The 24,549-nt window shown below is 30.7% G+C and overlaps 2 protein-coding genes across 8 annotated transcripts; both read left to right on the top strand.

Moving 5' to 3' along the window:
• Positions 1-3,182: 3,182 nt before the first annotated feature.
• LOC113783901 (uncharacterized) lies at positions 3,183-5,825 on the top strand. 3 transcript variants are annotated; one of them, XM_027331149.2, is made up of 3 exons: positions 3,183-3,366; positions 3,577-3,635; positions 5,304-5,825. In XM_027331149.2, the coding sequence occupies exons 1-3, from the start codon at positions 3,339-3,341 to the stop codon at positions 5,733-5,735; spliced, it is 519 nt and encodes a 172-aa protein (XP_027186950.1). In that variant the 5' UTR covers positions 3,183-3,338; the 3' UTR covers positions 5,736-5,825. The 3 variants fall into 3 exon arrangements, with proteins under 3 accessions (XP_027186950.1, XP_027186952.1, XP_027186951.1); XM_027331151.2 differs by having other exon boundaries at positions 3,183-3,614; positions 5,326-5,825; XM_027331150.2 differs by having other exon boundaries at positions 3,183-3,635; positions 5,326-5,825.
• Positions 5,826-7,806: 1,981 nt separating this feature from the next.
• LOC101512193 (uncharacterized) lies at positions 7,807-10,851 on the top strand. 5 transcript variants are annotated; one of them, XM_027331145.2, is made up of 3 exons: positions 7,807-7,979; positions 8,190-8,248; positions 9,917-10,851. In XM_027331145.2, the coding sequence occupies exons 1-3, from the start codon at positions 7,952-7,954 to the stop codon at positions 10,568-10,570; spliced, it is 741 nt and encodes a 246-aa protein (XP_027186946.1). In that variant the 5' UTR covers positions 7,807-7,951; the 3' UTR covers positions 10,571-10,851. The 5 variants fall into 5 exon arrangements, with proteins under 5 accessions (XP_027186946.1, XP_027186947.1, XP_004516367.1 ...); XM_027331146.2 differs by having other exon boundaries at positions 7,817-7,979; positions 9,939-10,851; XM_004516310.4 differs by lacking the exon at positions 7,807-7,979 and having other exon boundaries at positions 7,986-8,227; positions 9,939-10,851.
• Positions 10,852-24,549: the final 13,698 nt, after the last annotated feature.

Raw genomic sequence — 24,549 nt, 5'->3', positions numbered from 1 at the left:
TAGGCTAATGGTGGGGGTTTTTTTTTTTTTTTTTTTTTATGTGAGTGTCAAGGGGAGTTAAGGGATATGGCCGACAAACTTCAAGAATCAATCCATAACTCTAGTGAGCCTCCCAACCAAGACTTTCAATCATTGTTTGGTAAAGAAAATTCCGATAGAGTTTGTTGTTATGGAGAACAGCTACACCAACAATGTTAAAAAATGAAGAGATTGCTAACATTAAGAAATATAATGAAGGTGAAATTAGTAGCATGAAGGAAAAGATGGAAAAATATGAGTCGTTTACAAAGAAACTGATGGAAGCATATGATGAGCGTCTAAAATGTATCTTGAAGCAGAAAACCAAAGTTTAAGTGAAGCTTTTGTTGATAACATGATGGGACATACTTTACGCATTGCAAATAGTGTGACACATCAATCTTCTGCATCAACCCATGTTTCTGAAAAGGTATAAGTATATTAGTTTGAGTTACTTAACTAAGATATTAGATAAGTTGATTTATTGTTATGATTAGGTATCTGATAGACTTATAACTTGTTGATATTTAGTACTTGTTATATGTTTCTAGTCTTTTCTTGCAATAGATAGTTTAAAATACCAAAATAAAATAAGTTTAGATAACACATAGTTGATTTGGTCCAAAATTATCTATGCCTAATGTGTATAAATCTAGTTATATAAAGCAACATTGGCAAAAATTAATTAGTTATTGGTATTTAGATATGATTGATTTCTCCTAGATTCAACATCTATCAAACATTCTGAAATCTTAGATCATTTGTGTTAAAACACTAGTTTTGTTGTTGTGATGAAAATTTGTGATTCATTTTTTTAATATTCATTGCTATAATTGTATATTTTTCCTTTACTTATATTCATATAATTAATATAATATATTTTTTGGGTTAGACTTAAAGATCATCACCAAGATACATGAAGCTAGTGAAATATATGGAAGACTTGGTTGTTTTTTGGCAATAAAAATTTTGGTTGTCGCATTTTTGGAATAAAAAACTTGGTGGTTTTTACAACAATGATAACAATTGATCAAATCATGTAGTGGATTTTTTTGGATGCCTAGTACTATTTGTGTTACAATATTTTGATAAGACAATTGTTCTTCTTGGTAACATATACTTTAATTAATACATGATTATGTTTAACTATTTTGTGCTTTACTCAATAACGATTATTTAATGTCCAATTATGGGCTATAAGTAATAACGGCTAATTATCAATGTTTGTCTAAATGATGAGGGTGTGGCATAAAAAGGCTTACAACATTTGCATGATCGTGGCCTAAAGGTATATGCAACACATAGAAAAATGTAGACTAAAAAAGTATGCAACATTTGATGTTTGTGGCCTAAAAGTATAGACAGCGCATAGAAAATGTGGTTTAAAACATTTTCATCACGATGACCTAAACACATAGGCAACATCTAAAAAAGTGTGGGTTAAAACTATTAACAACGTTTCATTAATCGAGCTATAAAGTGATATGCAACACATACAAATCTATTGTCTTAGACCAAAAAAGATTGTCTATACTTTTGACAATGTTATAAATGTGTTTTCTGAAACAAAAATAAGGTACACATGTTTTTGACAATATTATAAATGTGTTGTCTAAAATAGAAATAGGGTACATAAAATAGTGGCCTAACTGCATATACAACATGTATGAAATGTTGGAAAAATAAAATCATAAAATCAAATCAACATGTATGAAATGTTAGACAACATATAGAAAGTGTGGTTTAAAATATTTTTATCAGCGTGACCTAAACACATAGGCAACATTTAAAAAAGTGTGGGTTAAAACTGTTAGCAACGTTTCAATAATCGAGCTATAAAGTTATATGCAACACATACAAATTTATTGTCTTAGACCAAAAAAGGTTGTCTATACTTTTGACAATGTTATAAATGTGTTTTCTGAAAACAAAAATAAGGTACACATGTTTTTGACAATATTATAAATGTGTTGTCTGAAATAGAAATAGGGTACATAAAATAGTGGCCTAACTGCATATACAACATGTATGAAATGTTGGAAAAATCAAATCATAAAATCGTGGCCTTAAAAGTTCAAAAAACTGTCGTCTCTTTGAGTGTTTCAACAATAGTTATTTAGGATTCGTGTGCCAAAGTAAAAAACAGTTGCCGTAAAGAATAAACCACAACCATTTAAACAAACACATTGTAAACCGTTGCCTAACCTTTAGGCCACATTTTTTTTACTTACGCCACACTTTATTATTGTTGTCACAGCTAAAAAAAACGTTGTAGTAAGCCTCACCTATTAATTATACATATTTTTTCAATTTTTTACAAAGCACAATTTTTTACAAACTTTTATAAAAAAAAAAAAAAATTAGATTTTAATGATTGCACAACTTAATTTCTTTTTTGCAAGCTCCATTTTTTCATAGACACTGTATATACAAAACAATAGGTGTAAACCTTTTGATTTTGTAGCTTTCGTATATTTTCAAATTTAGTATGAAAAAAGTTATTGAAACTAATTATTAAATTTAATTTCAATTTGCTTTTGTTTTTAAAAAATTATCACTTAAAATAATTTAATATTTTAGTACAAATAAGTTATTGAAAATAATTATAACATGAATAGTCCATTTCTAATTTAATATTTTTCATTTCGCATTAGTCAAAATAGTGAATATATTAATACTTGATAAAAGTATTTTAATACAAATATTAATGATCAATTCAGTCACTCATTGTGAGACAAATAAAATAAATAAAAATAGAGAATAACATTTTACTGAATTATTCTTGTTAAATTCTCTTTTCACCTCACAATGAATGACATGCTTATAAAAAACAAATTGTTTCTAAAATTTCTATTTTTTATATAAATTAATTATTATTTTATTCTAATTGTACCCTCTAATTGATATTATATATATCACTCTTAATTAATATTTTTCATTTTTTTTATCTATAGATATTTTCCACTACATTAATTATAATAATAAATACACAAATAAAAGTATTGTGTGACTAAGGTTATATTTAATTATTTCATTTTAAACATAAGAAAAGTATAGTGAACAAAAATTAATATATTTAATTAAAATTTTAAACTAAAAATATTTAAGATTGAACATGAAAGTGGATTTAAAATCCGCTGTGGAAGAAATATAAGTGCATTTTGTTTGCAAAGTAGTGAGATTGTTCTAGAAGATGGTTGGAGAGTGTGAGCAAGAAAAATCACAGATGAGATACATATATAGCCACCCTCAGATAAACCATAAAGAATAACAGTTACAAATTCAAATACTCAAAACCATGGGCCAAACATGATAAATTGATGAAGAATACAACAGCATATAATAGTGGTAATAGAATGGTGTTAGTGATGGCGTTACTAATTCCTTTTCCTTCTTCTCAACAAATGGCTAATCAATTTCCTCCAACCTCCTTAATTCACGTTTTTGTCTTTCTCTGCACCTATTCCGCCTTCTTTTCTTCTTTTTTCCCAAATTTCTTTTCATACTCACTTACCCTCTTTTCTCTCTTTTTCTTCATATTATGGCCATCACTACTAGGAGAAAACAACATGTTCCTCAACCTCAACATCATTCCAGTAATTACAAACCACCTTTCAGTAATTACTCTACTACTTTACTTATTTAAATGCTTTCTCTTATTATTTTTTTTTCTTTTTTCATTTTCCAGAAAAAAATTGGGTAGTATGTTTAGATTAATTAATGGAGTGGTTTGATGAACAAATTCACTGTCAATTCAAATATACATAGAATTGATGATCGCAACTATTCTCCATTTTAATGTGTTTAATTGAGATTTTGGTTTGAAGATAGTGTATATCTTTATTCTCTTTTTTTGGGGTTTTAAATGTTGTGAATTGAATGAGCTATTATATTTGTTTTTTATGTTCCCATTTTTGTTTAAGTAATTAGTTTTTTTTTCTCTTTACGTTAGAGTTATTACTTGCTTTAAGTAGTTCAAATGTTGTCATTATGTTTTGTATTAAATTTTGAGTTAATCATACACGGCTTTCTTTGAACTAGACTTGAGTAGAGATATATTAATTGGATTGTTTTTCCCTATGTTGCACCATACTACAGCGGTAGAGCTTTTGATTGTTAAAACTTCAAACTACTAAGTATTATTTGAAGTATAAGAAGTAATTGAATGGGTTAATGATCATGAGAAGGCTTTGAAGTACTGAAGTTGTATCATTTCTTTCTTCTTTTTGTAAGTTTGATGGTTAAAATATTCATGTTTTGCATGTCCATCTATTTGATTGGTCCCTACATTATTCGATTATCAAATTGACGAAGCTTATGGTTTAACTAAATTTCTTTTTCTAGTATAGCTTGCGTATTTGTAGCAATTTGAATCTTTGTCGTGTTTTGAACTGAAACTTTCTTGATTTTGGAAACTTTCATGGTGTTTTACTACTCATTTAACCTATGTCATATTCTTGAAATAGAATAGCACAAAGGTGGTTAAATTTCCATTTTAGTTTATTTTTGTACTTTTGATTTTTTATGGATTCGGTGTCTTTCGTTTTTTGAACTGAAACCGTGTCGGCATCTATTAATCAGAGGCTCTATCGTATTGAAAAACTTCCCTATTTCAGAAAAATATTGAAACAAAGAAGCTTAATGATTGATCTTTTGTACATTCTGCTCTGTCATAAAGTCATCTATGTCAATTTTCAAATGTATGCTGCCTAAATTTTTGCTATTCTTTAGAAATTATTAACCGAATCTTTTGAAGACATGTTTCAATCATGGAAAAATTAAGGGAAATTATTGTTCTAGATATTTATAAGTTATTATAACTACATAATTCTCTTCAAAATTTTTGTAACTAGTCATTCCTATGCCTCATATGTTAATAAAGTAGCTTTTTGAGAATATAGACTACACCATGTGCAGGTAGATTGGAAAATACCTCTGAAAGATGATAATTGACTTATTGTTCTTGTAGATTTGTTTATTGATGTGGTTTGTATTCATTAATTTTTCTTAGGCATTTTTTTTCTTCTATTCTTTTTCTTCTTATTTTGATTGATATCCTTTTATGCCAACTATATACTTAATTTGTTTATACTAAGAGACACCCAATTCATTACTATTACTACATTACATGGTTGTAAATTGTTGTTTCAACCACAATGGTATCTGCAATATTGCAGTTTCGGATGTCTTCGCAACTGCAAATACCGATTTTTTAGCTGCATTTTCCCCCATTACTATTTTGGTTTGTTATGTTAAACGCCCTTGCTTGAATTCACCCACAATAGTTGTATTATTTTTGGTTCACAGGTATTTGGCAGCCAACTGTGCCAAGATGGGAGAAGATGTTTTGCTCTTCGGTTGGCTCAGTTCCATGGGAAAAGCTGGTAGAAACCAAGAAGTATATGTATCTGTACGACAACGTCGTTAATTGGAATGATTCGGCTAGTGAAGAAGCCTTCGACAATGCAAAAAGTAGGTTTTGGTCCGAAATCAATGGGCTTCCTTGTGACATACCGTTGCCTGATCCTGACATTTACATTGACGATATCGATTGGAGTTCAACTATTGACCCTGAGCTTATTCTAGACTTGGAAAGAGACGCAATAGTCCCTAGTGACAAAGAAAATGATGCGGAGGTTGTGATCATCGGCGACGCTCTACTTGTGAATCAGTCATTTTTCTGCATTGGAATTGCAATAAAATACACTAAAATTTAACTTTCAACTTCGATTTTTTTTTTTCATTTTTGTAATCTAATTAATGACATACGAATAATTAATGTATATAAATGATTTTATATCATAAAATCATATGCAACATCACTTAAAATATGTCAACTTATCATTTTTTTAGTTCAAAAATTTTAGGGAGTGATTAGAAATGTCAAATTTTAAAATAGGAGACTAATTATGTGAATTAATGAAAATAGAAGGATCATAAGTGAAATTAAATCTTGTTTTAAGCAATCAAATGAATTATATTAAAATATGAGATCCTAGCAAAAGCCGTAACAGAATACAAAACAAATAGAAAGTATGCAAAACATCATCAATCGAACAAAATAGAAACACATCTCACAATTGCCCCAAAAAAATTACATCATCAATCGAACAAAGTAAGCAACATGACGGATGTGACAACCATTGATTGAAATCGTACCTAAATCATTTTCCTTTGTACTTTAACCAACATCAACTGAGCAACTTAATGTGTTCCGACACTCGACGACCCTAAAAAACCTCTTGCCGGAATAGAATAAGTTTTTTTTGTTTTCCACAGAATTCAAACACAAACTAACCAAATAAGATTAAAAAAATGTATGCCACTTTCTACCATAACCATCGAACCCTTCAAACTCTTGACCATGATCTAGCCCAACGTTAGAGAAAGTACCATGAATACCTAAACGTCATTGACCCCACAATGTGCTGAAAATTAGACATTCAAAAAACAAGTGATTAAAATTTTCTTCCATACCACATCCTTTAACGACACTAATTTGTTCCAATCAATCTCCCCAAAAAGTAGTTGATTCTTCACCAAGCCTTTGCGCCAAACGTTGATACACCTCTTTGCCAGAGTAAATTCCATAATGTGAATTGCTCCAATGCCATGAGTCCTTAGCCTCAACCTGCACATCTACAGAAACAAGCAACGCCACACATTCTGCCATTAATTCTACATCTCATTCAAACAAGTTGCTATGCCAAATCCACCAAGCCCCTAACTTGCAACTCTAACCTGCACATATTTGACATTGAAACATTTTTGAGATGGATACTTGATGATTTATTAGATATCTTAGCGTGTATCTACACTATAAAAAATTGCATTGCTTCAAATAAAATAGTACACATGATACTTATCTATCAAATTATTCATTTCTTATGATACTAACCACTTACCTAAAATATTTTATTTTCGAATGCAATAAATGAAAATAGTCTCTTTCAAGTATATTCTACCTTTTTTTCAAATAGATACATAACTTGAATACTTTGTATTTCAAAAAAAAAAAAACATCTCTTTCAAGTATATTCTACCTATTTTTCAAATAGATTCATAATTTGAATACTTTGTATTTCAAAAAAAAAAAAACATCTCTTTCAAGTATATTCTACCTATTTTTCAAATAGATTCATAATTTGAATACTTTGTATTTCAAAAAAAAAAAAACATCTCTTTCAAGTATATTCTACCTATTTTTCAAATAGATTCATAATTTGAATACTTTGTATTTCAAAAAAAAAAACATTGAATATTTTGTGACAGAAAAAAAAAAATTTATGCTCTAAAAAATTAGTGTTGTTATGCACATAAATGAAATGGACTTTTGTGGCTCAAATGCACCCAATAAAATCTACAATCACATTTGTATCAAAAAAATAAATATATAAATAAAAAATCACTAATCACATGACTGCATTTAACTGCATAAATTATATGATTAAAAAAAATATATATTTTTTTTTTATAAAATGTGATTAAAAAAAATTGCATGTTTCAAAAAAGTAACCGTATATATAATGACAAATAATTAACATGTTCTTTTATACAAATTTCTTCCTTTTAATTTTTCTGTTCATTAAAAAATTTCTTTCTTTTACATACTGCATTTTCTCTCTATTTTTGTGAACTATTTTATGGTTTCATTAATCAATTTGTAGGTTCGCACAAAAATTAATATATTTAATTAAAATTTTAAACTAAAAATATTTAAGATTGAACATGAAAGTGGATTTAAAATCCGCTGTGGAAGAAATATAAGTGCATTTTGTTTGCAAAGTAGTGAGATTGTTCTAGAAGATGGTTGGAGAGTGTGAGCAAGAAAAATCACAGATGAGATACATATATAGCCACCCTCAGATAAACCATAAAGAATAACAGTTACAAATTCAAATACTCAAAACCATGGGCCAAACATGATAAATTGATGAAGAATACAACAGCATATAATAGTGGTAAAAGAATGGTGTTAGTGATGGCGTTACTAATTCCTTTTCCTTCTTCTCAACAAATGGCTAATCAATTTCCTCCAACCTCCTTAATTCACGTTTTTGTCTTTCTCTGCACCTATTCCGCCTTCTTTTCTTCTTTTTTCCCAAATTTCTTTTCATACTCACTTACCCTCTTTTCTCTCTTTTTCTTCATATTATGGCCATCACTACTAGGAGAAAACAACATGTTCCTCAACCTCAACATCATTCCAGTAATTACAAACCACCTTTCAGTAATTACTCTACTACTTTACTTATTTAAATGCTTTCTCTTATTATTTTTTTTTCTTTTTTCATTTTCCAGAAAAAAATTGGGTAGTATGTTTAGATTAATTAATGGAGTGGTTTGATGAACAAATTCACTGTCAATTCAAATATACATAGAATTGATGATCGCAACTATTCTCCATTTTAATGTGTTTAATTGAGATTTTGGTTTGAAGATAGTGTATATCTTTATTCTCTTTTTTTGGGGTTTTAAATGTTGTGAATTGAATGAGCTATTATATTTGTTTTTTATGTTCCCATTTTTGTTTAAGTAATTAGTTTTTTTTTCTCTCTTTACATTAGAGTTATTACTTGCTTTAAGTAGTTCAAATGTTGTCATTATGTTTTGTATTAAATTTTGAGTTAATCATACATGGCTTTTTTTGAACTAGATTTGAGAAGATATATTAATTGGATTGTTTTTCCCTATGCTGCACCATACTACAACGGTAGAGCTTTTGATTGTTAAAACTTCAAACTACTAAGTATTATTTGAAGTATAAGAAGTAATTGAATGGGTTAATGATCATGAGAAGGCTTTGAAGTACTGAAGTTGTATAATTTCTTTCTTCTTTTTATAAGTTCGATGGTTAAAATATTCATGTTTTGCATGTCCATCTATTTGATTGGTCCCTACATTATTCGATTATCAAATTGACGAAGCTTATGGTTTAACTAAATTTCTTTTTCTAGTATAGCTTGTGTATTTGTAGCAATTTGAATCTTTGTCGTGTTTTGAACCAAAACTTTCTTGATTTTGGAAATTTTCATGGTGTTTTACTACTCAATTAACCTATGTTATATTCTTGAAATAGAATAGCGCAAAGGTGGTTAAATTTCCATTTTAGTTTATTTTTGTACTTTTGATTTTTTATGGATTCGGTGTCTTTCGTTTTTTGAACTGAAACTGTGTCGGCATCTTTTAATCAGAGGCTCTGTCGTATTGAAAAACTTCCCTATTTCAGAAAAATATTGAAACAAGGAAGCTTAATGATTGATCTTTTGTACATTCTGCTCTGTCATAAAGTCATCTATGTTGATTTTCAAATGTATGCTGCCTAAATTTTTGCTATTCTTTAGAAATTATTAACCGAATCTTTTGAAGACATGTTTCAATCATGGAAAAATTAAGGGAAATTATTGTTCTAGATATTTATAAGTTATTATAACTACATAATTCTCTTCAAAATTTTTGTAACTAGTCATTCCTATGCCTCATATGTTAATAAAGTAGCTTTTTGAGAATATAGACTACACCATGTGCAGGTAGATTGGAAAATACCTCTGAAAGATGATAATTGACATATTGTTCTTGTAGATTTGTTTACTGATGTGGTTTGTATTCATTAATTTTTCTTAGGCATTTTCTTTCTTCCATTTTTTTGCTTCTTATTTTGATTGATATCCTTTTATGCCAACTATATACTTAATTTGTTTATACTAAGAGACACCCAATTCATTACTATTACTACATTACATGGTTGTAAATTGTTGTTTCAACCACAATGGTATCTGCAATATTGCAGTTTCGGATGTCTTCGCAACTGCAAATACCGATTTTTTAGCTGCATTTTCCCCCATTACTATTTTGGTTTGTTATGTTAAACGCCCTTGCTTGAATTCACCCACAATAGTTGTATTATTTTTGGTTCACAGGTATTTGGCAGCCAACTGTGCCAAGATGGGAGAAGATGTTTTGCTCTTCGGTTGGCTCAGTTCCATGGGAAAAGCTGGTAGAAACCAAGAAGTATATGTATCTGTACGACAACGTCGTTAATTGGAATGATTCGGCTAGTGAAGAAGCCTTCGACAATGCAAAAAGTAGGTTTTGGTCCGAAATCAATGGGCTTCCTTGTGACATACCGTTGCCTGATCCTGACATTTACATTGACGATATCGATTGGAGTTCAACTATTGACCCTGAGCTTATTCTAGACTTGGAAAGAGACGCAATAGTCCCTAGTGACAAAGAAAATGATGCAGAGGTTGTGATCCTCGGCGACGCTCTACTTGTGAATCAGTCATTTTTCTGCATTGGATGGGGGGACTTTGAAAAAGACGCGCCAAAACAAGCTGAATTGGTTTCAGGTGCCCAAGTTAACGTCAATGAAAATAACAGTGCGACCCCTGCCGAACAAAATTACGCTTCTTATTGTGCTGCTAAAGAATATGAAAGGCAAAATGATAGGAATGATAGTCGGGGATGGAATCAGAGGCCGCACCGTCGTAGAGGAGCTGGTCGGAATAGGAGAAGAAGAAAGGAAGAAAACATGGCACATGATAAATGAAGGCCAGAAGCAAAGGATCCAAGAACATGGATTACAAGGATTGTTATGAAACTTGAAGGGGTTCAAATTTCTGAAAAGAGAACTGTCATTATAGATATAAAAACTTAAAAAAATGAGGGGTCAGTAGAGTCATGTTTATTGGCTGTTTATATATTATTATTTGAGATTTATATTTATGTCTGTAGATAAAATGTTCAATGACATGTTTCAATGTAGTGAATCTTCCCTTCATGTCTTGTTAATGATTTGTGATCTTTTTCTTTATTCAATTTCTTTTTCAACACTGGATGTTCATATTAGAAAGGTAAATCAGTTATTGAGGTGATTTAATAGCAGGGAAACAGCCTATACAAATTGTCTTATATAGGTAGGAGAGTAGTTATGGTCGGTTTGGATTACTCAATTAGTTAAAGACTTGAAACTTGATATAAATTGATATATTTGTTTTTTTTTTCTAAGTATAATTGTATTTTTAATCATTTATTTTTATTGATTCATGAAATTAGTCCTTGTATCTTAAAATTTGATAGTTTTGTTTTTTCATTATGATTTTTTAATTAAAACATTGCATTGTCACATGTTTTAAATTACGTGACATATGATACGGTAATATAGAATGATTAACACCAATGGAATCGCAATAAAACTCTATAAAAACTTAACTTTAATTTTTTTTTCTTTTCATTTTTGTAATTTAATTAATGACATATGAATAATTAATGCATCTAAATATTTCTATATCATGAAATCGTATACCCCTTCATTTAAAATATGTCAACTCGTCATTTTTTACTTCAAAAATCTGAAAAACAAAAAAAATGTCAAATTTTAAAATTAAAGAACTAATTCAGTGAATTGATGGAAATAGATTGATCAAATCTGAAATTAATTATTTTTTAAACAACCAAACGATTTTTATTAAAATATGAGACCCTATCCTAAATCATGATTTAATACAAAAACAAACAAAAAGTATACAAAACATCTACAAAAAGTATACAAAACATCATCAACCAAGCAAAACAAAAATAAACAGGGCAACTACCCCAAAAAAAATTACATCAACCTTAAATAAAAAAAAATAGATAGGTAAGCAACATCACAGGTGGAATCCCCATTGATTGAAATTATACTCAAATCATTTTTTTAGCTCCAACAATCGATGACCGTCAAAAGCCTCTTGTCGAAAAAGAATGTGATTTCTTGCTTCCTATAAAACTCAAACACAAACTAATCAAATAAGATTAAAAAGTATATGTCGCTTCCTACGATAACCACCTAACCCTTCAAACTCTTTAGCATTATCTAGCACAAAGTCAGAGAAAGTATCACAAATACTTAAACATCCAAGTAGTTGACCCCACAATGGGCCAAAAGTTGGACATTCACAAAACAAGCGATTGAAATTTTCTTTCATACCACATCCTCTCGGGCATAAACCAAAAGTTTGATTTACGGCGCCTCGCGACAAGTTATCTTTTGTAGGAAGTTGATTACTCAACAATCGTCATGCAAACATGGAAACCTTTAACGATACTAATTTGTTCCAACAATCTCCCACAAAGTAGTCGGTTCGTCACCAAGCCTCTGCGCCAAACATTGATACATCTCTTTGACGGAGTAAATTCTAGAATGTGAATTGCTCCAATGCCATGAGTCCATAGCCTCAACCTGCACATCAACATAAACAAGCAATGTGGCACATTCTACCACTAATTCCTCATCCTATTAGACAACTTACTACGCCAATTCCACTAAGCCCCCCAACTTGCCATCCTAACCTGTACATATCTTACACACTAAAACATTTTGATCACGAGTCACATCACTAACTGATCCAAAACATTTTGATCACGAGTCACATCACTCCTTACAAGTTCTCTAAATTTTTCCCAACTCAAGTTTTTATAATTAGACACAAATTTTCTTACTAATTCAGTCTACTACTTTAATTAAAACTAATATTAAAATTTGATAACATAAATGCAACCTTCATTCCTTAACTTCTTTAATTTGGATTAAACAATTTACTATCTTGGGCTTCAATTCTTCATGAGTTGGACTTGATTCAAATAAAGTGGCTATCAAGTTATTTATAGTCTTTTTTTCCTTCTTTGACATTGCTCTTGTTATTGGAGTTCCAAGACCTTGAATATTCTCTATGCTTCCTTCCTTGGTTATGCTTTCTATGTTCTCATCATTCTCCTCTTCTTAGAAGAAATTCGACCTCGAATTTAGCTCAATTATAACTTACAAGAAGAAAAACACAAGTCCAATACATGAAGAACAATGTTAACGCTGCCACCGGATCAAATGGAAATTGTGAAAAACCACCAAATGTGCCAAGTAGGTGAAGCACAACTTTACTTTTTGCATTCAACAATCCAACATATTCATTTTCAATATAAGGAGTTCTCAAGATATAGATTAAATTATACCTCTTGAAATTGATATTAAGTACCAATGTTACCTTCATCTGATTGGAATTGGTGACAGACAAGAAGTTACTTTGTATTTTGAAAGGCTTTAAAACAAGTTGAGCCTCATAGACATTTCTTTCATCATAAACACATGAAGGTTCTTTTTGAAACATGACAAGTTCCTCAAACAAATTAGGAGTATCATATGGAAGTTTAAAGGATTTGTCAATAACAAAAAGAGTAAGGAGAGGTGTAGTAGTGCAAGTATCAACTAACTTCACATGCAAACATTTACCCTTCATAGAAAATCTCAAAATACTAACTTTATTTTTAACACAAGAGCAAGTATTCAAGTTGGCAAACAAATGGTTTTTAAGATTCCCAATCCATTCTTCAAAATTTTTTTCATGAACTAAATTTACTTTAGAAAGCACACCAACACATTTATCAAAAAAATTGTAACGCCCCGGATTTTTAATCCAAAACGTTACTTAAAAAAAATACTTATTTCTTAGAAAAGTTTATGAATCTTTTGTTTTTTTTTTTTTGAATAATTAACATTTATTTATTTTACATAAATAGTAACAATCACGTTATTCAATATCATTAAGAAAATATTTATTCAAAATTAAAATAATATGAAGACAATTATTCTTAACGGAAGGTAAACCACTTTCGTATTTCTAGGATTCTAGTACATTTTAAAAGTCTGTGACAAAAGATCAAAAGAACTTAAAAATATTGGACAATTTTATTATTACAAAATCGTCTTGAAAGAAAAACCCATGTTTACCCCGTGTTCACCACACGTCAATACTCATTAACTACTCTTGAATCTCCTCGAACTCATTAGTACCTAAAATATTGTTGTAAGGGTCAACTTCCACACAGAAAATCACACCTGCCACTAAGACAACTTCCAAACAGAAAATCACACTTGCCATTAAGGCAACTTCCACACAGAGATCAAAACCTGCCACTAAGGCAACTTCCACGAAGATGCATATGCCATGCCATGAAGATGTAGTATGAAATAGATATATTCCCACACATCCAATAAGAATTATGCCATGAGCATTATTTTAAAATCATCACCTTATTCACACATCGTTAAGAACACATACACACATCCATATGATGTTGTTGTTGTTGTTGTTGTTGTTGTTGTTGTTGTTGTTGAATAATAACCAACTATTATCAGAACTAATTTTGTTAACACAATTTCATTAATAACGTATTACCACTATTTCAAAACTAATACTTATAAAAAGTAATTTAAGTAATTACTACTTTAAAATAAATTAAGTAACTAAACATAATATTTATAATTTATATTACTCATTAAATCAAATATATATATACGATTATCAAACCATAAGAAACTCACACATATAAGCCTTAAACACTTGATGTATCATTTATTATTTGAGGGAATTAGTATTTATTATTTGTCATTTCTCACTTTCCAGAATTCGATAATACACAATTAAAAGTTTTCCAATATTTCTTTTCTCCCGTATTTAACCAATTTTTTCTTTTTATATAGATAAGAGGTATACTTGGAAGTGGCTGGTGGTTTGAATATATACTGAAGAGACAAATAAAATTGTTATCAAGTATCCATTGTAGTTAATGTGAGAGAAATTTTCAAAATATATTTGGAATTCTTTAATAGATATATTAATGTAATAAAATTAAATAACTTAATGTATCACTTGGTTAAGTGGTTGCAATGCTTGGGTTTAATTCAAACCAATGCATCTATTAAGTTATCAAAAGTTACAATCTTTCTCAAGAGTTGTTTTCTTTCACCAATTGGTATGAGTTGAAAAGTTGTTTTCTTTCACCAATTGGTATGAGTATCTCTATAAATAGAGATACTTTAGAGGCAGAAATAACACAAGATAAACAAGACAAAATTCATGTTACATGAGTCAAGATTCTGTCCAAAATACTTATGAGTCATTTCTTCTATTCTCTAGTGCACGAGAGTAAACGAATGAACTTTATTCTGTAAACTATCACTGATTGATAGACTTGATGTGAATGTGCAATTCACTTCAAGGATTTCAAAGTATCCTGAAGGGGATTCTCCGATTAATCCGTTTGCATCTAATATATATAGATTGGTGGGGGCGAATCAAACATAAAGCTTAGTGTGTTACACACGCTTTGGAATTTATTTGTGCAACCTTCATCATCATAGGTTTAAGATATTCCCATATTTATTAATGAAACTATCACATTGTATGATTTTCATTCTATTGCCAATGTTCCTTAAATTTTTCAAATCAGGCTGCTTAAACTTTAAAAGTAAAGTTTTTCTTTTTTTCGATTCCATTTTTCCACTTAATTCACCATGTGACTATGGTAATTATGATTCCTCGACAAACCTGAAAATGGATTCATGATGCCATTATGTTTAATTTTTCATTTAGAGAGAAAAACAAAAGAAAAGCAAAAGAAAAAAGAAAAAAGAAAAATATTACCATAAGATATGGTGCAACTATGTAGAATTATTATTGTGAATATATAACTAAAATGTTCCAAATGAATGTAAATGTACGGAGTATTCTTTTAGTCACCAGTATGGATTTTCTTATGGTGAAATGATCTATTGGTGTTTCTATTTAGTGACGTTGTCATTATGTGGCACTATGGTTCTAAACATGGCTCCTAGAGTCAAGGATCTTGTTTGGGAATATTTTCAACAATAATAGGTTAACTATTTGGAATTACAATACCCTCAAAAGGGATGAAGCTCTCGGTGAAATTTTCATGCTAAACAAGAAAAATATACATTTGGAAGACTAACACTACGCAATCTATGACTAAACTTAAGCTTTACTCAAACTCGGGTAAAGAGTCATCCTCATAAGTGTGTACAAAAGTGACAACGTAGTGTGTGAAAAGATGTCTAATCTGAAACATACTACTAAACAATAAACACATATATACAAAATAATAAATTTTAAGTAAAAGCATAGGAATATAACTATTTACCATTAATTCGTTTAATAAAAGAAAATGAAGGAAAAAATAAATGTAGACAAAGTTAACCATTTAGCACAATTATTTATATTAGACTTGACCTTTGAAAGAATCCCCATCGCCAGCTATCGCGACCTAAACTTTCGATGTTTTGTTTGAATTCAATGAAGTCGTCACCAAATTTTAATTTAAAAGGGAAAATATTGAAAAACCCTTAAAAATAGAAAAATGGTCTTTAAAACCATATTTAGTCTTTAAGAATCGGTTATGCGTCGCGAAATATTAACACCCTATAACATCCGTTAAAAATAATTACCTATTATTACTTGTGCAAAAATTTATGTTAACTTTAGAATATTTATAAATTAGTTAATAAAGAGAAAATTTATCAAGAAATTTTTCAAGATTTAATAAAGAGAAATAAAATCATGGTAAACATAAAATTTGATATATTATGACTATTATAATTTAATTTGTCTGACAAAATTGGGATACTAAAATATTAAAAGCAAAATTTCTACTTAGAAGGGTTCCCTTTTATCAATTATGAGGCGTGCTCAAGTGCGTAAATAAATTCAAGGTATATTAGTATACAATTTTCATGTTTATGCATGGTTGACTTCTCTTATAAAAAATCTAGATTATTGGTTTGGAATTTTTAACTGGTGACTCAATAATTTCCTTGCAGACATCATTTTTAGGAACCTTTGAATCATTACGCGAAAAATAGTATTATACAGCGCTTTTTCAAAAAATTAAGCGTTGTAGTATCTAGCGCTTTAAAAAGATACAACAGCGTTCTTTAAAATAAAAAAGCGCTGTAAATCTCTTCTAAAAACGTGCTGCTTGTTGTACTAGTTTCAAAAAAAGCGTTGTAATAGGTGCATTCTTATGCACGTTTTACAGCGCTGTAATAGGTGCATTCTTATTCTATTTTTATTAAAAAAACGCTGTAAATGAAATTTTTAAAATAACACTTGTTTGTATAAACAGGTTTTTTATGACATTTTTTTAAGAAAGCGTTGTCTTTTAATTTTTTTCCAAAATCATTTTCATCCAGCACATGATATTGACACAATTACTATATTTACATATTGACAACAAATTTGTATATTTACATATTGACACAATCAGTTCACAACAACAGAATTACATAACTTTATAACTTTACATATTGACACAATCAGTTCACAACAAACTTGTAACTTTATATATTGACACAATCAGTTTACAAACAGCACATGATATTGACACAATTACATATTTTTTACATTTACATATTCACAAAAACACAGAACTATATAACTTTACATATTCACAACAGAACATTGCAACACAACACATATTTTTTACATTTACATATTCACAACCTTACAACATGCCAATTTCTCAGCAAATCAAATAATTTTCATTTCGATCACATACTTACATCAATCTTCCTTTATTTCAGTTAGATCTATTTTAGAGTATGTTGGACTGGAATTGTCAAAGTATTGTGCAATATAAAATTTGAACATAAATAAGTTAGAATCAAATATATACATAGTTTATATATGAAAATCAAAATATAATGAAAATATCGTACCGTTTCTGGGATTATAGTTTGATTCATATCAACAATCTCCTTCATGAATCACAATATATAGTATTGTACCATGTGGATTCATTCCATTAGTAGAAAGTGCAAGTCGTAGATTTCTTGACTCTATCCCGAATTCAGGATACTCGTGATTAATTTTTGCCCATTGTGGAGAATATGCAGGGTGTCGAAACTTTCCATCTCTAATTCTTTCATCTGCATGCCATGTCAAGTGTTTTGAATCTTCTTCACTGTGATACATGCGCCAAAATCTTGGTACTATAGGAAAATACCACATGACTTTTGCTGGAGTAGATTATTTCTTCTTATATCGAGAGACATTGCATTTCGGACACGCCTTTAGTAATTCATATTTGTTTCGAAATAAAATGCAATCATTAGGACACACATGAATCCTTTCGTAACTCATACCAATAGATCACAAAATTCGTTTAGCCTCGTAGGTTCGACTGGGAAGTTCATTATCATCTTACAACATATCTTTTAAGAGTGTTAATAATTTTGTGAAGCTTTTATCAGACCATCCATTACTCGCTTTTAAGTTGTACAATTTTAATATCGCCGACAATCTTGTGAATTTAGTACAACCATTATATAATGGTTTCTCTGCATCTCAACAAACTCTCAAACATTTTAGGACAATCTCGAAGATCTTCTTCAACTTCTTTTGCAATCTCCTCAACTCGGTCCGACTCATATGTATCTGTGTCGAAATCAGTTGAAGCATATGTCGAACCATTCTCAAAATTAATGTTTCCTTTTTTTTTCTCACAATGTCTTATCCAACATGTATAGCTTTGATCAATTCCATGCCATACTAAATGTTCTTCCAATTCATCTTCTCTAATGCATTTTCCAAAACAACATTTTAAACAAGGACAAACGACTCTATTTGGATCTTTTGCATTCTTCACTGCAAACTCAACAAACTCCATCACTCCATTTTCATACTCTTTTGACAATCGATTGGCAGACATCCGTTTCCGGGTCATTTTATGTGACCTATATAAATGTAGTTACACAAATAATAAGCTACTGATAATATTATACCAATATATAGTACACATATCTAATATTGGAAAATGGAAACCAAGGTCTAAGTCTGATTTCAAAACATAAGAGATCAACAAATTTTAAAAAAGAATAGATTTTATATGATTTATTATGTAACAATTTATTAGTTTTAGTGACAACAACAAATTAATAAATACAGTATCTGAGACAACGTATCCAATTTTTTTTAAAGGAGGAGCAGTAGATGGGCGCACAGTAGAGGAGAGGAAGGTTCGCAAAGTAGAAGAGATGATGGTTCGTAGGGTTAGGACAATGTATTAAATTTTTTTTAAATTTGTTTTTATTTATTTAAAGTAAATGATTTTTATTTAAAGTGAATGATTTTACAACGCTTGTATAATAAGCGCTCTAATAAGTCCTTTGATTATGTGAAAGCGCAAGTCTTTTACAGTGCTTGTATAAAAAGCGCTCTAATAGGTCATTTAATTATGTGAAAACGCAAGTCTTTTATAGCGCTTGTCAAAAAATCGCTTTAAAAGCTATGTAACATAAGGTGAGAGCGCTATATTTTACAGTGCTTGTGTTTAAAGCGCTCCAAAAGCGCTGTAAAACATTATGTGAGGGCGCTTCAGTTTACAGCGCTTCTGAAAAAGCGCTGTAAACATTATGTGCATGCGCTATGTGACCCTATATGACCCTACAACAGCGCTTTTTCCACAACGCTTGTCAAAAAAACGTTGTTGTATCATCTGTTATTTTTAAAATACTATACAACAACACTTGTATTTAATAAGCGCTATAAAAGACGCACTATAAAATGTCATTTTTGGCGTAGTGAATAATCTCCTTCAAGCACTAGCATTGCTTCATTTACCTCACTCTCTTGTAAAAAGAGACTTTAAATTTTGCCATCATCTTTTTCTTTGCTTTCAAAGTCAATATATTGATGACATTCCTCTTTTAGAGACACGTCTTCAAGAACTTGCAATAGCGAATTATCAAAGTTAGACAAATAATTAGAGTCAATTTCTTGCCCTTTGTCTCTCAAATGTTTCTCCTCTTCTTCTTTCTTTTCCTTAATTTTCTCTTTTGCTTTCAAGGCTAACTTATTTTTTTCACCTTCCTCTTTCTTTTCTTTGATTTTCTCTTTCTCATTCAAGGCTAGTTTCTCTACTTTTCTTGCCTCTTTTGAATATCCATTTTCCTAAAGATATTTCACATGCTCTGGATCTAATATAAAATCTTAAATATATTCATTATATGATATACTTCTCTTTTTTTTATTGATCTTCATTGTTATATTCTACATGTCTTTTCTCTTTTGCATACCTCATATCATCACCATGATTTTCTTGATCTTCTAACTCCTCATTTCCGATATATAAATCTTCAGAATGCTCCCTCAACATCTTTTGCTTTTGAGCAATCATGGCTTCCACTAACAATCTGTTATTTCCCCCTTAAGGAGGGTTATCATCACCACCCATTCCTGCCATAATTTAAACAACAAACAAACAAAAGTGAAAGAAAAAGGACCTCACCATACAACTCCCATGTTTACACTCTTGAATTTTTCCCTCGTGTTACACTCAATTTAGGTTTTTTCTATAATGTATCTCTTTTGCCCTTTTCCACTCAATTTCTCTTTTCAAGTTCTTAATTGAATCAGCCAGAACATTCAATATTTTTGAAGAAAATTTGGTTAGAAGAAAGTAACGTAACAAAACACAATATTAATGTGACTGAAAATTACTCTTATGAATTTTGTCAAACAGGTAGTGTGTTGTATTTTTAACAACACAACGTTTTTTTTCTCTTGTATTTAATATTGTATTCTTCCTTGTGTTGTGTATTCAATATTGTCCCAAACAAATTCTGATCGTATCTTCCTTGTGTGAGGTCAAGAAAGATCTTCGCAAAAAATAAACCTTGATAGATACGGTTTGAAAATGTGATTGTTGAAGCTTGATTAATTCCGAAATGAATCTTCAACCAAATCTTCTAAAATGATTTTGTTCGAGAATGTCAATATTAGGCTTTAAAATAAACTCCTTGAATATTTTGAGAGTATCTTCCTTGTGTGAGGTCAACAAAGATCTTCACAAAAATTGGGAATATGACTGTTGAAATTTGATTAATTCTAAAATGAATCTGCAACTAAATCTTCTAGAATGGTTATGTGCGAGAATGTCCATACAACGCTTGAAAATACTTCTGGAATCTTCTTTTTCATATGCTTGTTTAAGAGAAGTGGGAACATATCATAGTCTATTCTTGGACATCAAAATTATGAAACAACTCAGTCTTCATCAAAACGTTGACTTCCCATTAGAGTCATTGACTTTCTTCATTAGAACATAACAAGATCATCAGAGTTAGATGTTGTATTGCTTGGTTTAGGTAGTTAGAGGCGAAGGATAAACAACATGACTAAGAATTAGTAGCTTGGGTAACATCACCTTGTTGCAACTTCAGAGCATGTTGTGTATTGGAGGCAAAACATCTTTGTAGTCTTCAGAGCAAGTGAAACTTGAGCTTTAGAGGCAAATCAAATATAAGCTTCAAAATTATTACAGTAGGCGCTTTAGAGGCATGGTTCAAACTTCAGAGGCATGCTCTAGCCTTCAAAGGCAAACGCGCACAAGCTTTTGAGGCACAATAGCTAGACGCTTTAGAAGAAAATCTTTAGGGACAAATGCGTCCACACAACAGCGCGTGTAATAACCAGAGTTTGAACGTTGCAATAAATTCTTATGACTTCACTTGACTTTTATGTCTTTGTTTCCTTTGACATCTTTGTTTCCTCTGATGTCTTTCTTTCCTCTAACATCTTCACTTCCTCTGATATCATTTCCTCTGTTACCGAACACTCAATGAAATCACTAGTAAAATAAATTATTCTCACAAAGTACATTTGATATCATCAAAACACAGTGAAAGAATTGTTCCTAGAACCAACCTGGTTCCAATACCATGTTGGTGTAATATTAGTCAAAACTTTATCATAAGAAGATGACATGTATACCATGGAACATATTGGCTGATTTATTGCTCAATATGGAGGAGCTAGCAAGAATAGGTATTATATGTTGCAGTTGTTTTCTTTGTCATTGATAAGGAAAACCTTCAATTGGCATTATTGTTTGCCTTTTCCTAATTGTATGGTAAACTAGGAAAACATGGAATGATGCTTCCATGGAAGATTCCATAAACCTCAACCTGAAGTTACAATAGCCAACTTGATGGAGTTAGAACAATAAAAATATAAGACAATTATTGACTTCATAGAGAGATTTAAAAGTCTGATGATCTATTGCCTTAGTTGTGGGTAACATGCTCCCACATTCGAAAGAAAGAGTTACAGATTATGAATTTTTAGACTTGAGTCGGCAAGTGAACAAAGCATCAAGGATTGAACGTATCATTCTCAAGAAGAAGCTTGAGACATATAACAACGAAACAACCTCGTTTGGTGATTATGATGTCTCTAATGATGCATTTGGTTATCGTAGTGATTAGAAAACCAATAATATGTCAGCTAAGAAATGATGACAAGGATGTAGATGAAAAGACAATTGATGCATGTTGATTCCTATCTAGATATACTAGTATGATTTGGTGTCTGGTTAAACATTTCTAATGTCAAGGGTAAATTGAATGGAAACAACCGATACATAAGATATATAAGCCAAATGGCTTATTAATTAAATAGGACAAATGGGAAATACATTTATTTAGTTGTGCTAAACTGGCAAAAAAAAACTATTATCTGCAAAGGCATAATCTTTTTTATGTTAAGTTTCCTAGATTGACCAGATCAATTAAAAGCTAGAAGGCATTTAACAATAATTTTCATGCATGGTAAGTCTATTATTTTCAAACTAGTTTCTTCAAAAAATCAATTTTCCATATGAAGAAGAGACATATTAGCCAAGATTCAAAGAAAACAAGAAGAAAAAGGTTCAACTAACTTAACAAATCTTTTAGTTTCTTTTTATAGTCATCAACTAGGGCGCTTATGTTTACCCAAAAAATATTGTTTGGATCGTGTATTGGCCACTCAGTTGACGTGGAAGGATTTGAGTATCATTTGCATCACTATCAACTACTACCAAATGCGCAAAAAGCTTATGAAAAATAGGTTGACTGGTGAATATAGGTTCTAAGTCATGAAGAACATGAAGGTCAATAATAAATCTTAAGGGTGAATAGACTATAATAAGAAATTGACCATGTCAATGCGTATAACCAATTTCCTACATGTTGGGATGTGGTTCCAGGTGGTTATGTGCAAGATATCAACCTAATAAGTCTAGAACGTGTATGAAGGCATATTCCATTGAAAGTTAATAACTTAGCCTACAAGACAATTTTTGATTGTAACTCAGCCGTTAGGATATTTATATATATTAGTGTTATTAGTCATGATCTTATATGATTTAATATACAAGTTAGTTAATCTGAAACATGGATAATATGTTGGTGTAAGTTTCTTAGTTATTCTAAATCGATAAATGTTGGAAATGATGATGCTTTAATGAAAATTTATTGAAAATAATGATGACATTTATGAGAGTTAGTGTTGTTGTGAATTGAAAAAATTAAGAAGTCTCATATAGGAGGGATATCACACACTAGTAGGGTATATAAGGTGGAGGTATGGAACTTGGAGAGGGCCCCAAGGGGTACCCCAATTTTGTGAAGGAGGGAGAACGCAAGCAAATTGACCACCACACGCGCGCCGCCGCCGTCTTTCTGGCCGGCCCGACCTTGGCTTTGGCTACGTGGTGTATTATTATTTTTTAGCATGTGAAAATTAATTAATTATTTTAATTAACTGATTGTTTGCATTTTACCTCTAATTGATACGTTAATTACGTAACTTCCCTCCACCAAGTCAACGTTACATATCTGATCCAATCTTCCTTCCTGAATTCGTGCGCTTGTTTTTTGTCCCGTCAAAATCATAATATTTGGTCTCACGTTTTTGTTGTTGCCCGGTTAAAACTCATAGTCAAAACCCTAAGTTTGGAGCGCACGTTTTGGGTGGTCAGCAGCTTTAGAACGCAAGTTTCTGAGATCACATCTTGGAGCGCGCATTCTAATGGACCCCTGATTCTCTCAGATCCAATTGCGGATTTCCTCTAGAAATATAGGGTTCTCCCCAGTTGAAAAATCACACCAAAAGCACTTTGTATCTAAAGCTTTTCTCACTTCTCCCATTTCTTAGTATTTTCTTCTGTTTCTTTCGAGTGGTCTTTGTGCCATATTATGAGTGGCGGTCATACAACTGCCATATTGAAGGTGTAATTCTAGAACAATTTTCTACAGTGTAGTAGAACTCCGATACAGAGTATCTGGACTGTTTTATCCTGGGGACTTCATGGTTGATAGTCTGCCTTGCACAATTTGGGCAGTGCCTCGAAATATCTAAAAGAAAGCAACTTAGTTCGTGACTCAACCCAATAAAATTTTCGGTGGCATAAATTGTTTTTAAATGGTTTTTTTGAAATTCATAAAACAACAATTTTAAGACCCTTTTGAACTGCCATGTCTACTGAAGAAACTACTGGTACAGGTTCTTCTGCTTCTGACTACAACAAACCGTTTCGATTTGAGGGAAGTCATTTCAACCGATGGCAACAAAAGATGTTTTTTCTAACCACGAAAAGGCTTGCCAACGTTTTGAAGGATGACATTCCTGTTGTACTAGAAGAAGGTGAACAAACAAAAAAAAGGATAAGATAGCTGTTGAATTAACCCAATGGGAACATAATGATTACTTATGTAAGAATTATATTCTTAATGGACTTGCTGATGATTTGTATGATTACTACAGTTCCGACAGCAATACTGCTAAACAGGTTTGGGATGCTCTAAAGAAGAAATATGATACTGAGGACGCTGGAGCCAAAAAGTATGTTGTTAGCCGCTACCTCAAATATCAGATGACA

The sequence above is a fragment of the Cicer arietinum genome, chromosome 4 (genome assembly GCF_000331145.2).
Source record: "Cicer arietinum cultivar CDC Frontier isolate Library 1 chromosome 4, Cicar.CDCFrontier_v2.0, whole genome shotgun sequence".
Taxonomy (NCBI): domain Eukaryota; kingdom Viridiplantae; phylum Streptophyta; class Magnoliopsida; order Fabales; family Fabaceae; genus Cicer; species Cicer arietinum.
The sequence above is the reverse complement of the archived record's forward strand: the minus strand, read 5'-3'. Positions and strand labels throughout refer to the sequence as shown.